Source organism: Ovis aries, chromosome 7 (genome assembly GCF_016772045.2).
Source record: "Ovis aries strain OAR_USU_Benz2616 breed Rambouillet chromosome 7, ARS-UI_Ramb_v3.0, whole genome shotgun sequence".
Taxonomy (NCBI): Eukaryota; Metazoa; Chordata; class Mammalia; order Artiodactyla; family Bovidae; genus Ovis; species Ovis aries.
Window position 1 is genome coordinate 30,560,369 of NC_056060.1, and position 13,159 is coordinate 30,573,527.

General features: G+C 40.7%; 1 protein-coding gene across 10 annotated transcripts in view; it reads left to right on the forward strand.

The window, feature by feature from the left end:
* CDIN1 (CDAN1 interacting nuclease 1) overlaps positions 1 to 13,159 on the forward strand; it is a 234,008-nt gene that overhangs the window by 110,739 nt on the left and 110,110 nt on the right. For all 10 annotated transcript variants that reach the window (XR_009601350.1, XM_004010430.6, XM_012181160.5 and 7 more), the window contains one exon: positions 491 to 558. Coding sequence is in view for 9 of the 10 variants with exons in the window: in XM_004010430.6 (XP_004010479.2) it covers positions 491 to 558 (68 nt within the window). In the remaining variant the exon portion in view is untranslated. The remainder of the gene's footprint in view (positions 1 to 490; positions 559 to 13,159) is intronic.

The window sequence follows — 13,159 nt, forward strand, 5'->3', positions numbered from 1 at the left end:
GGGTTGTTGTTGTTCAGTCACCCAGTTGTGTCTGACTCTGCAGCCCGTGGAGTGCAGCACACCAAGCCTCCCTGTCCCTCACCATCTCCCTGAGTATGCCCAAGTTCATGTTGATGGCATCAGTGATGCCATCCAGCCATCTCATCCGCTGACACCCTCTTCTCCTTCTGCCTTCAATCTTTCCCAGCATCAGGACTGGGAAAATAAGAGCTGCTAAATGCTGGCTTTGTGACAAGTATGAACTCACAGAAGATTTATGGAACTCTGTAAGACTAGAAATTCTTAGGGCAAAAGCTAGTTGGTATTCTTAACTGCACTTAGTGCTTAATAAATGGTCCTAAATGGAATTGAGGGGTTTTTAGCATAGCATAAAGGATGTTTATAATTACCTCTACTTTCCATTTCATCTCAGAGTATAGCCCTGGTATTAGCAATTTTTTCTGGTGGTATAATTCAACCAATGTTACGCTCCTTAACTAAGACTTCCCAGTGCCATTGGTCATGAGCATGAAGTCCTGCTGAGGGACTTGCTTCTGGAGAAAAACCTATCCTTCCTAGGTAAGTATTGCTTACGTCTTCTCCAGCGTATATCTCCGTGAGTGCTTAAATATATATTTTAAAAAATCTTCCACTTGCAGTTATTATGTACTAAAGGAAGAGCAAATGGTGACGGATGCTGTGCATGTTATCTTTTATTGATTTAGAACTGAGCAGGAACTCAGTTACCTAATCCCTTGTATACACAGCACATGCACAGGCTTACAATTAATATTTTATAGCATAAGTGGCTGAAAAAATACTTTAATATCTGTTGCAGTATTACTTTTGGTGTCATGAGATATTAACCATAATCTAGGCCTTATGAGAGAAGGAAACAAAAGAAATATTGTCCATAAAATGCTTTATATATTGAAAAGAATGGTTAGAAAAATTCATGTTAGGTATTTTTGTCTCATGTATGGAATTGCCTAGTACTTTCACTTGAAAATGAAATATTGAGCTTTTATTATTTTTATGCCAAAAGTGAATTGTCATCATATGAGTATGATTTTTTAAAATCTCACAGGTACATATGTGTTTGTCTTCCAACGTGGAATCTTATTACAGATTGTTATTTCTTTCAACATCTCTTAGGCATTAAAAATTAAGCCTCAAAAGGCATACATGTGATAACTGCTCATAGCAACCATAAAGCACTCTGCTGCTGCTACTGCTAAGTCGCTTCAGTCGTGTCCGACTCTGTGTGACCCCAGAGACGGCAGCCCACCAGGCTCCCCTGTCCCTGGGATTCTCCAGGCAAGAACACTGGAGTGGGTTGCCATTTCCTTCTCCAAAGCATGAAAGTGAAAAGTGAAAGTGAAGTCACTCAGTCGTGTCCGACTCTTATCGACCCCATGGACTGCAGCCCACCAGGCTCCTTTGTCCATGGGATTTTCCAGGCAAGAGTACTGGAGTGGGTTGCTCAGTCGTGTCTGACTCTTATCGACCCCATGGACTGCAGCCCACCGGGCTTCTCCATCCATGGGATTTTCCAGGCAAGAGTACTGGAGTGGGTTACCATTGCCTTCTCCAGTAAAGCACTCTACCAGGAATTAAATCCTCTTCTCCATTTTAAATGTTGTAATTTTTCAAGGTTCTATACAGATTGTATTATTGTACATATCTATTTTATGTTAAGAGTTTGCATAGCATATTTTTTTAGGGTAAAAAAATTAAGCGATGTTGAATTACATAATTTTTCATCCAAAGTGAACAAGACTTAGCCAAGGGAAGTCAAATGATCTTATGTCAAGTTGGGAAAGGATGTTGAAAACAGTCCTGTAGGAAATCTGTTTTAAGTCTTAGTATTCAGTATTTTTATTGATGACCTGAAGATTTGAGTTGAATGTGTTGTAAATGGTTGATAATTTTAAGAGGGGGGTATACCATAAATATTCTCCAGTAAGAGTTGAAGACACTTGATAAATTAGGAAAGTGGCCTTAGATTACTAAATTAAATTTTGATAAGTAAAAGCAACAAGTTTTTTTTTTGTATAAGAAGAACAACTGAAATATTCAGTGTATGGAAAAGGGTGAATTAGATAGAAATTACCTTTTAAAATCTAATGAAAAATATGGTGTATAATGCCTTCAGAACCAATTGGAATGAATGTCCTGTGCTGCACCATGGAGTACTTTGTAGACTATGGAGTTTCAGTAATATTATAAAGTATCTGATCGTATTGACCACTCAGTGGCCAATAAGGTGTGGCCAAATGTGTTGTTTGAAGCCAGCAACTGAGCAGTCATATTTTCAAGACCACTTGGTGTAACTCTCTAGACACCATCTGCTTAAGGGTAGTCAAGCCCTTGCACTGCTTCTTTGCTTAATCTAGTTTTTTTCTGCTTCCTTCCTAAAGACTGGAAGACCCAAACAGGGAGGAAGAGCAAAGGGCTCACTCTTGGCTGACACTTAGTCCCAGGTGTTCGATTCCCTTGATTCTAGGAACTGAAGGCGCTAGACCGTGTTGGCCACCGCTGACAAAGGCAGTGCAGAGGCATAGCAGGGAGTCACTGCGCTTTGCTAGCACGCTCAGAAAGGGGATTTAAAATGGAATGGGCTCATCTGTTCCTCTGCACTGTAGGATCTAACAGTAATTCTTTTATTGAAGCATACCAAAGATGATCCTTAACTCGTATTTAGCTCTCTTCATGTAACCTCAGTCCTGTTTTAAAGCATTTCCTCATTAGTATTCAAAGTTGTTATTCTATGCATTTTAAGCATTTTAATGTAGTACTGAATTAATACATGTTTATTTATGGTTAAAACCTGAAAACCCAAAGCCTCTTATGGAGTATCATTATGGGTTTGTTCTTTTACCTTGTAAATACTCCCTTCACGATGAATAATCAGATCTGGAGTACTGTACCAGGTAAATTTAGATAAATCATCAAAAATATAAGTATAGAAATAGACTACTAATCTCATTTCATATTTTCTTGTGTACGCCTTGAATTTTGTTGCAGAGACATTGCAGGCGTGTTTGTTTTACTTTGATTTTTTTTTTAATAAGTGAAAGTAAAATCAATCAGTGCCCTCTGTGTCTTTCTTTCTCCCTTTCTTTTTCCTTCCCTCCTTCCCTCAGATCTGGACTACTTCAAAAGACAAGGATTCTTATTGTTTATATATTACCCCTTCTTAAGAATTATGACTTCCTGAAATTTTTTATCTTATTTTAAATTTTCCACCGATTGTGCTCTATATGTCATCTTATAAAATACGTATTTTATCTGACATCTCTAAAACCGAGAGGTCAGATAGAAGAGAAAAATAAAAATAAATTGCTTTTATCATAACCCTAATAATTTCTTAAATTTTCTTGATTCATAACCACATACTGAACAGTTGCCATGGCACAGGATTTGTTGTTCAGTTGCTAAGTTGTGTCTGACTCTTTGTGACCCCAAGGACTGCAGCACGCCAGGCTTCCCTGTCCTTCACCATCTCCAGGAGCTTGCTTAAATTCATGTCCACTGAGTCAGTGATGCTATCCAACCATCTTATCCTCTGCTGCCCCTTTCTCCTTTTACCTTCAGTCTTTCCCAGCATCAAGGTCTTTTTCAATAAGTCGGCTCTTATAATCAGGTACACAGGATTTAACCAGGCACTACAATTGGAAAGGAAAAATGAAGTCTCCTTTTTGTTGAAGGTTTAGGTGTACTTATGGATTTATCCTATGTTGTACATTTATCCATTTCGTACTTCTCAAAATTACATTGTGGGGCTTCCCTGGTGGCTCAGAGGTTAAAGTGTCTGCCTGCAATGCAGGAGACCTGGGTTCAATCACTGGGTCGGGAAGATCCCCTGGAGAAGGAAATGGCAACCCACTCCAGTATTCTTGCCTGGAGAATCCCATGGACGGAGGAGCCTGGTGGGCTACAGTCCACAGGGTCGCAAAGAGTCGGACACGACTGGGCGACTTCACTTTCACTTTCAGTTTCAAAAAGAGTCAATGTTGAATAAATGACTTTACATTCTCCAACTAGAAAATATATTTTATTCATATATTTATTCCAGCAATCAGTTACTGAATCAGGTACTATTTTAAGCCCTAGACGTAAGTCAAATGAAGGCCCTGCTTTTGTAGCTATGGTCAAGTTACAAACAAATTACAAGCAAATGAGTACAGGTAGTTTCTAGCAGTTTCCTCAGAGATCTCATAATTCTGTTATTCATTCTTCAGTCATTCTTTTCAGTTAACTTTTGCCAAGTATGTTCTGTGCATGCCAGGAAAGTGAAGTGAAAAACAGTGAAAATGTTAGTCATTCAGTCGTGTCTGACTCTTTGTGACCCTAAGGACTGTAGCCCACGAGGCTCCTCTGTCCATGGAATTCTCCAGGCAAGGATACTGGAATGGGTAACCATTCCCTTCTCCAGGGTATCTTCCCAACCCAGTGATCAAACCCAGGGATCAGACCCAGGTTTCCTGCATTGCAGGTGGATTCTCTGCCAGATGAGCCACGAGGAAACCCCAAGAATACTGGAGTGGGTAGCCTATCCCTTCTCCAGGGGATCTTGCTGAACCAGGAATTGAACTCGGGTCTCCTGCATTGCAGGCAGATTCTTTACTGTCTGAACCACCAGGCGTGCCAGGAACAATACCATAAATAGTTTGAAGATGATGATAAGCACGCCTTCCCTCCAGCTCACACACACTATTGCCTTGTCCGTCCCAGCAAAAATGCACTTTCGTCTAGTGCATCTCACTTGATTGTCTTGGTAGTGAAAATAAATGCATTCAAGGCTGTGGTCCTGCTTCTCCTGTGAATATTTTTAAAGAAGGTACAGATTATGTTAAAAATCAATAGTTACCTTCAACATAGGAAGAAAATGCTACTGGCTTGTAAGCAACTTTTCCTGAAGTAGCAATAGAAGTTTACTTACTCATCTTACTCATCTGCTCTCTCTTAGCAGCCTCTTCCTACTTCCATGTGCTTCTCAGGTGGCTCGCTGAACTCATTAGCCTGGCTGGATTACCACTAAGCTAATCACTGTTTCTTTTGGTGCAGCAAACTGTTACCTTTTGGGTACTTGCTATGGGCATGTACCATTAGGAATAAAAATTAAATAAATAAAACAAGTCAAACATGGATCTTCCCAGGAAATTTTCAAATAAGTACAAATCAGTTCTTTCCAAGTATAGTTAATTTAGAATGAACATTTATTGATGTGCATTTAAAGTCTCACAAGATGCAAAGAGCTTGCTGCCCACTTTTAGGCTTGGAGACACAAGGAAATAGACCAATTAGGCATTGTGACCATCCTTATCCCTTCTGCTAAGGGTTTGTTCCATTTCTAGTATCAGTGAAGTAGAAAATGTATCTTGTCTGATGGAGATGTTTTAATTTGTATCTCTCAAGTAATTAATGATAGCATATTTTATTTTATAGCCTCTGTCTCTCTTTCTTTTGGGAGTGTGGGGTGAGAGGAGAGATTTGGACACAAGGCAAGGGAGAAAAGAAAAATAGTGACAGCCGGAAGACAACAAGAATGTTTGCAATGAGAGGGAAAATATGAAAGAGCGTGTACCAAAGGCTGAAGACAAACATTCATCCTCCATGGGTTGGCATTTCTCCAGGTCGGAGGGACTTTCATTAGTGACTTCCATAGCCACTGTCTGGTGCAAATTCTTGTTAAGTTTGGCTTAATAAGGATGGTTCCAGAGATATTTTATTCTTTCCAGTGAATGTTGCCCTATTAGTAGCAGCTAACAATTACTTTGAGTGACACCTGAGAGGCATTTGCTTCATCCTGCCGCACCCTACCATGTTTGGTCTTGCCTTGTGACAGACCAGCATATTTTACATAGGTGCTTTTTCTAGCATTCATGTACTACTCTGTGGAACTCCAGGAGGGTGCAGTCTGTATAAAGCCAAATAGGCTTACTGAAGGATATCCATTGCTGTAAAAAATTAGGATCTGTGTTTCTGAGAGTTTTTCTACTCCTGCTGCTTTATTCCCTATCTAAAGCAGCAGTGCTCCAGGGAAGTGATTATGATGTGATGTGGAATTATGACTTCAGGTGAAGAATAGGCAGTGGGAACAGACGAAGTTCAGAATACTGAGACCGTGTATACATGCAAATGTTAGCCATTGAGGGTAAGAGACTAGAGATAAAACATAGGGTTACGTAGGCTAAAGGGAACTAAGATGGTTAGATATTTCCGAAAGTATCAACTATTTAAATTCCTAACTAAAGGTTAAAATAAGATGCAGTTTTCCAGGTAACAGGAACATTATTTTGAGGGGCAGAATGTGGAGAATATGGGGTCTGTTCTCCCCTTCCTAAAGAAATTGTCAAGGTGAGGGACCATCTTTTACTTATTTATCTTATTTACTTTGCTTATGCATGCTTCTCCCTGGGACCAAGAGAAAAGAACCACAGATACATGTTTGCTGCTGAAAGGTTCTTTAGAACTTTGAAGACAGGTTAGCCTATTCACTTATGATGGTAGTCTTGCTGCTTGAAGCCCACAGCTCTTCCCTCAACCATTGCTCTGGTTAGATAACTCACATAAGCCAACATCTGCTTTCTTGGCCACTGATGATATTAGAACTACCTTGGTTGTAAGTGACAGAGATCTAGTCAAACTAGATTATATGCACAGACAAAAGGGAGAAATACTGGTTCAGAGATAACACCTGTGACATCCAAAGAAGTTTGCTTCTGATGTGTCTGGAATTTAGAAGACAAAACGATGTCATCAGTATCTCCTCTTTTTCCCATTTTGCGTTTCTTTTTTCCAATGTAGGCTTCATTCTCAGAAAACAAAGGTGATCCCTGGCAATTGCTAATTTGTTTACTCTGTAGAGTTCATAATCCCAGGGGGAAAGAGGTGCTTCTCATTTTGCCCCATAATCAATCTTAAAAATGGGCTCTGATCAGCTAGTCTGGGTCACGTGTCCACTCCTGGGGCCAGTGGTTGGGGGTTATGTCTTTCACCACCCACCCAAATCAATTGTGAGAGTAGGTTGGTGATGCCAGGCAGGGCAGGAAACAAGACAAAAAATCGAATATCTCACCCCACAAAAAATTAGCTATAGGTTGAAACCTTATTCCCCATAAACAAAAAGTACTGAAGGGTCACATCTGTTACTGTTATTGTTAGATGGGTTCCCTGGTCCTGTGTGTTTGTGTATCAGTGTGTAGAGATCTCTTGTATGCCTCCAAACTAATACACCTCCCTCCACCGAGATTAGTTCAGGCACAACAGGTTCTCACATCAGTGACAACAGCTAAAAGAGCTGGGGCAGGCAAAGGCTGACATTCATCCATTGCACAGAATTTTGGAGTTACAAAGGACTCTGTGACCATCAGTCTGCCTGTTCTGTTTAATGGAAACTTGCCTCAGACCTCGCATCACAGTTATTACTTCACCGCCCCCCCCACCCCGCCCCGAACAATTTGTCTGGAATTCTTTTTCACTCTACCATGCTGACTTCTGACTTGTCCCTTCTCTTGTGGTAAACCAAAAGAATTTAGAGTGATACAGCTGAAGCTCCAATACTTTGGCCACCTGATTAGAAGAGCCGACTCATTGGAAAAGACCCTGATGCTGGGAAAGGTTAAGGGCAGGAGGAGAAGGGGACGACAGAGGTTGAGATGGTTGGATGGCATCACAGACTCAGTGGACATAAATTTGAGCAAGCTCCAGGAGATAGTGAAGAACAGGGAAGCCTGGCATGCTGCCGCAGTTCATGGGGTCGCAAAGAGTCGGGCACGACTTAGCGGCTGTGGGATGACAGCAACAGAGTAAGATACAGAAGGAAGAGTTTTGTTTCTGTTGTCATATTCATGTTCTCTGTCTCCAGAACCATCAGTCAGTGGGGACCAGCCTACCCTGCCTCACTTTGCACTGTTCTGACTTGTGACACCCGCCTCCGCCCCGCCCCCGCCCCCGCCGATTTGTTCCCTGTCTTTAGGGCACTTTAGTTTTCACTAGTGAAAGTGAATTCGCTCAGTCGTGTCCGACTCTGTGCGACCCTGTGGACTGTAGCCCACCAGGCTCCTGTGTCCGTGGGATTCTCCAGGCAAGAATACTGGAGTGGGTTGCGATTTCCTTCTCCAGGGGATCTTCCCAACCCAGGGATCAAACCCAGGTCTCCTGCACTGCAGGCAGACACTTTAACCTCTGAGCCACCAGGGAAGCCCTTGTCCCCTAAAGACATAAACAAAGTATAAGGTCAGAGCAGTCAGTTGTATTCCTTATTAGTGGCTTTGATAAGAGGCTTTGGGGGAAAAGGTTGAAACTAATGGACATAATGAAATTTTTAGGTCCTCTAAAAATTTTATTCATCTCGGTCTCCCCATTAAATGCATATCTGTTCTATGTACCTTTGCACATGGTTTGCATAGCATAATAATATCTATTATCAAAACCCTGCTAAATTCTTTAATTAGGTAGAAAGCATGGGATATGAAGATCACAGCTCCAATTATTGAATGAAACAGTATTTTGGGATTTAAAAAGACACACAGAAAAACAAAATACTAGAGTAGAAAAAATATACTGTAGATTTCATTTGTATTGAAGTGTCTTTTTTGCCCTTCCCCAATTTAATGAAAAATGTAATCGACGTTAAAAAGATTCTTTTTGCCATACAAGGTATTTTAACCTAAGATTTTAGAAACCTTTTGACAAATTCGTGGATAAAAGGCCATGTCAGAATGTTATCTTTTCATTTTCAGATGTTATGAACTGGAATTTTACATAATTTCTCCGAGAATAACTGTATTTCTTAAATTTAAAGCCTTTTAAGGAAGCAAAATGTAAAACTTCAAACTTTTTCTTATAGTCCTCATGCCCTGCTATGATTCTTAAGTATATGTTAACTAGTTTCAGATGTGTTTTGTTCTCTGACTCAAAATCAGCCCTTTCTTTAAAAGAAAGAAATTGTGTAATTAGTACTTAATTGCTGTGGATATTTTGGGCATTTAGAGGGGAGGGTAATTAAAAGGCCAGAGAAATTAAACTTTCACAGTGATCTTTACATTTATGTGATTCCTTTTTTAAAATGTCCTCCAAAGGCAAGCCTGACAACTTAAAAATAAATGAAGAACTGGATTGTTTTGAAAAATTTCGCATCACTTTTATCTGTAGATGCGGTTTCATTGGTTTTTTAGTTATATTGGAGAAAGGACCATTAAAATACTAGAAATCAAACATTGATTTTGTTCACTTCCTCTTCAGGCAGGTGTCAGCTAAACAATGTCCAAGACCCATCCCCGCTCTTGTGTTTTCAAACCTTCCAGGAGGAAAATGAGAATTCTTTTTGCCACTTCATAAGTATTACATATGATGAAATTTAAATATTTGCCATAATTAAAAATTGTATATGGTCTGTTGGGACAAACCAGAGCTTGGTTGAGATGGGCTCCTATCTGTATCTGGCTATATGAAAGACCCAGGTGGTTGGCCACCTGATGCAAAGAGCCAAGTCCTTGGAAAAGACCCTGATGCTGGGGAAGATTCAGGGCAGGAGGAGAAGGGGGATGACAGAGGATGAGATGATTGGATGGCTTCACCGACTTGATGGACATGAGTTTGGGCAAACTCTGGGAGATAATGAAGGATAGGGAAGCCTGACATGCTGCAGTCTGTGGGGTCGCAAAGTTGGGCATAACTTAGTGACTGAACAATAACGAAAAGGTGTTGGCAGTCAGTTCTGCTGACCTCTTTCTTTGTATCATGTGTAAGTTGGAATGGCAGAAGACTCTATAAGCTCAGAAGTACTATGTTTCATGAGGTACCCTTTATCTAAAAATCCTACATTTTGTGGATCTAGAGGCTAATGAGTCTTCTTTTAAGTGAAACTACTTTTATATTAATTTTGATAATGAATACTTGGACTATGACATTAACAAGCTTGTTCTTGTTGTTTAGTGGCCAGGTCATGTCCCATTCTTTGCTACCCTATGGACTGTAGCCTGCCAGACTCCTCTGTCCATGGGATTTTCCAGGCAAGAATACCAGAATGGATTGCCATTTCCTTCTCCAGGGGATCTTCCTGACCCAGGGATCAAACCCGTGCCTCCCACATTGGCAGGCAGATTCTACCACTGAGACACCAGGGAAGCCTTTTAACAAGCTTAGTATTTATGAGATATATTGGGCATTTTCAATATATGTTAAGTCAGAAGAGCCCTACTTCATATTTGCTACATTCACTGAGTAAGTTAGATATACAGGATTTGGAGATTGATTTCATATTGATCCCCAACAATTTTAGGAGTTATACTAAAAGTGCTACTGAAACTCTCCTCCCAGGCTTTTAAACTAATGTTATTCTTTCCTCTTTCTCAGTCTTCATCATTTTTTCTTGAAGAAAACATCAAGTTACTTAAACATCCAGCTTTCCACTTGGAAAGTTCAGAGACTCATAAGTAACCACTTGGCTCCAGTATGTATAAAAAGCCCTGAGAACTCTGATGAAACTTAAGATTCTCAAGGAATATAAAAATTGAACAACTGATTACAAAAGAGATAAAAAAAATCTAAACAGATCAGTAACCCTCAAAAGAAAAAAAAAAGGTAGTAAAAGTAACCAAAGAGCTACACCTTATAGCAGCACCAGACGTGGATTGCTTATGGGGGGAATTCTGCCCAAACATTAACGAATGGATAAATCCAATGTTGTTTAAAATATTGCAGAGCAAACAAAATAGGAAAACTTCCCACCTCGAACTTGGGGTCACTTTAGCTGTCTTTTCAATCAGGAAAGAAAATTAGTCAGTCTGGGTCAGCTTTGCTGAAGACATGGTACTCTTAAAAATGTACTTATATTTTATTCATTTACCCATTTGTGTATTAAATATGTGCCAACTGGCCTCCCTGGTGGCTCAGTGGTAAAGAATCTGCCTGTAATGCAGGAGATGTGTAGGAGACACTGGTTTGGAAGATCCCCTTGAGGAAGAAATGGCAACCCACTCCAGTATTCTTGCCTGGGAAAAACCATGCACAGAGGAGCCTAGCAGGCTAGAGTCCACGGGGTCGCCAAGAGTTGAACGCAAGTGAGCGCAGACACACACACACAGGTGTTTGTTGATGGTGAGAATAGAGCAGTGAATAGGGTTTTAAAGAATGGAAAGAAACATTTCCTGTCCTCAGAGCAGAGGCTTCAGGCTCTGGTTGTGGTGGGAGCCAGGCCTATGCACAGTAAGACAAGGGGATGAACAAGGAATGAGGCAGAGGTAGTGTTTTGGGTGATGAGTAAGCTGTAGCCTCTAGACCTTAGAGTTTGAACACTGATCCACCAGATGATCAACCAAATTTTGCATCCATACCCAGTGGTTGGGATAATGATCATGGTAAGGAATCTTTAACCATCTGAGAACCAGGAATGGAGCATAATGCAAAGGCCAGGAAATCTGGTCAGATAGATGGGGCTGAGTTACAAATCTCCCAGTACGGTGATCTTTGATAGAAACTTCCATCTCCTGGGGCTGAGACCAGGTGAGCAGGGACAGCTCTTCCTGAATGAATACCACTCCCTAGACTTGTCCTGTCATTTTCTCTGAATTTTGCCAAGTAAAGGAAAATCTAGGTTGAAAGGAATAGTGTGAAGGTTGAAACAGAGGAGGTAAGACAGAGTTTAGAAAATAAAAAACAGAGATGATACCCAGTGCATAGTAACAAAGTATTTCAGATGTGTGGAATAACCTCTTTACTTAAAAAAGAAAAAATGTAGTATTGCTGGTGGTGGCACAGGTTTCTAGAAGCTGTCTTTTGACTACAGTTACAGTTGGATCATGGGAAAAGCAAGAGAGTTCCAGAAAAACATCTATTTCTGCTTTATTGACTATGCCAAAGCCTTTGACTGTGTGGATCATAATAAACTGTGGAAAATTCTGAGAGAGATGGGAATACCAGACCATCTGACCTGCCTCTTGAGAAATCTGTATGCAGGTCAGGAAGCAACAGTTAGAACTGGACATGGAACAACAGACTGGTTCCAAATAGGAAAAGGAGTACGTCAAGGCTGTATATTGTCACCCTGCTTATTTAACTCATATGCAGAGTACATCATGAGAAATGCTGGGCTGAAGAAGCACAAGCTGGAATCAAGATTGCTGGGAGAAATATCAATAACCTCAGATACGCAGATGACACCACCCTTATGGCAGAAAGTGAAGAGGAACTAAAAAGCCTCTTGATGAAAGTGAAAGAGGAGAGTGAAAAAGTTGGCTTAAAGCTCAACATTCAGAAAACAAAGATCATGGCATCTGGTCCAATCACTTCATGGGAAATAGATGGGGAAACATTGGAAACATGTTTTATTTTATTTTTTTGGGCTCTCAAATCACTGCAGATGGTGACTGCAGCCATGAAATTAAAAGACGCTTACTCCTTGGAAGGAAAGTTATGACCAACCTAGATAGCATATTCAAAAGCAGAGACATTACTTTGCCAACTAAGGCCCATCTAGTCAAGGCTATGATTTTTCCAGTGGTCATGTATGGATGTGAGAGTTGGACTGTGAAGAAGGCTGAGCGCCAAAGAATTGATGCTTTTGAACTGTGGTGATGGAGAAGACTCTTGAGAGTCCCTTGGACTGCAAGGAGATCCAACCAGTCCATTCTGAAGATCAGCCCTGAGATTTCTTTGGAAGGAATGATGCTAAAGCTGAAACTCCAGTACTCTGGCCACCTCATGCGAAGAGTTGACTCATTGGAAAAGACTCTGATGCTGGGAGGGATTGGGGGCAGGAGGAGAAGGGGACGACAGAGGATGAGATGGCTGGATGGCATCACAGACTTGATGGACACCACCGGGAACTCTGGGAGTTGGTGATGGACAGGGAGGCCTGGCGTGCTGCGATTCATGGCGTCGCAAAGAGTCGGACACGACTGAGCGACTGAACTGAACTGAACTGAACAGTTGAATCACCTTTACACTGAGACTGAGGGATGTGGGGGCAGTATAGAGAAAGTATAAGAATACTGTGTTACAGTTTGAGGTTCTCCAGAAAGATGGAGAGATTCTCTGATGTTTATGTTCAGTTTGAGGAGTTTAGGTGTTTTTTTAAATTTTTCGCATTAAGTAAGTCATGAAATTTAAACTGTAGGTACTGTGTTAGTAATTTGGGTGCACTGAACAGGAGTATAACTGCCTTTTAAGG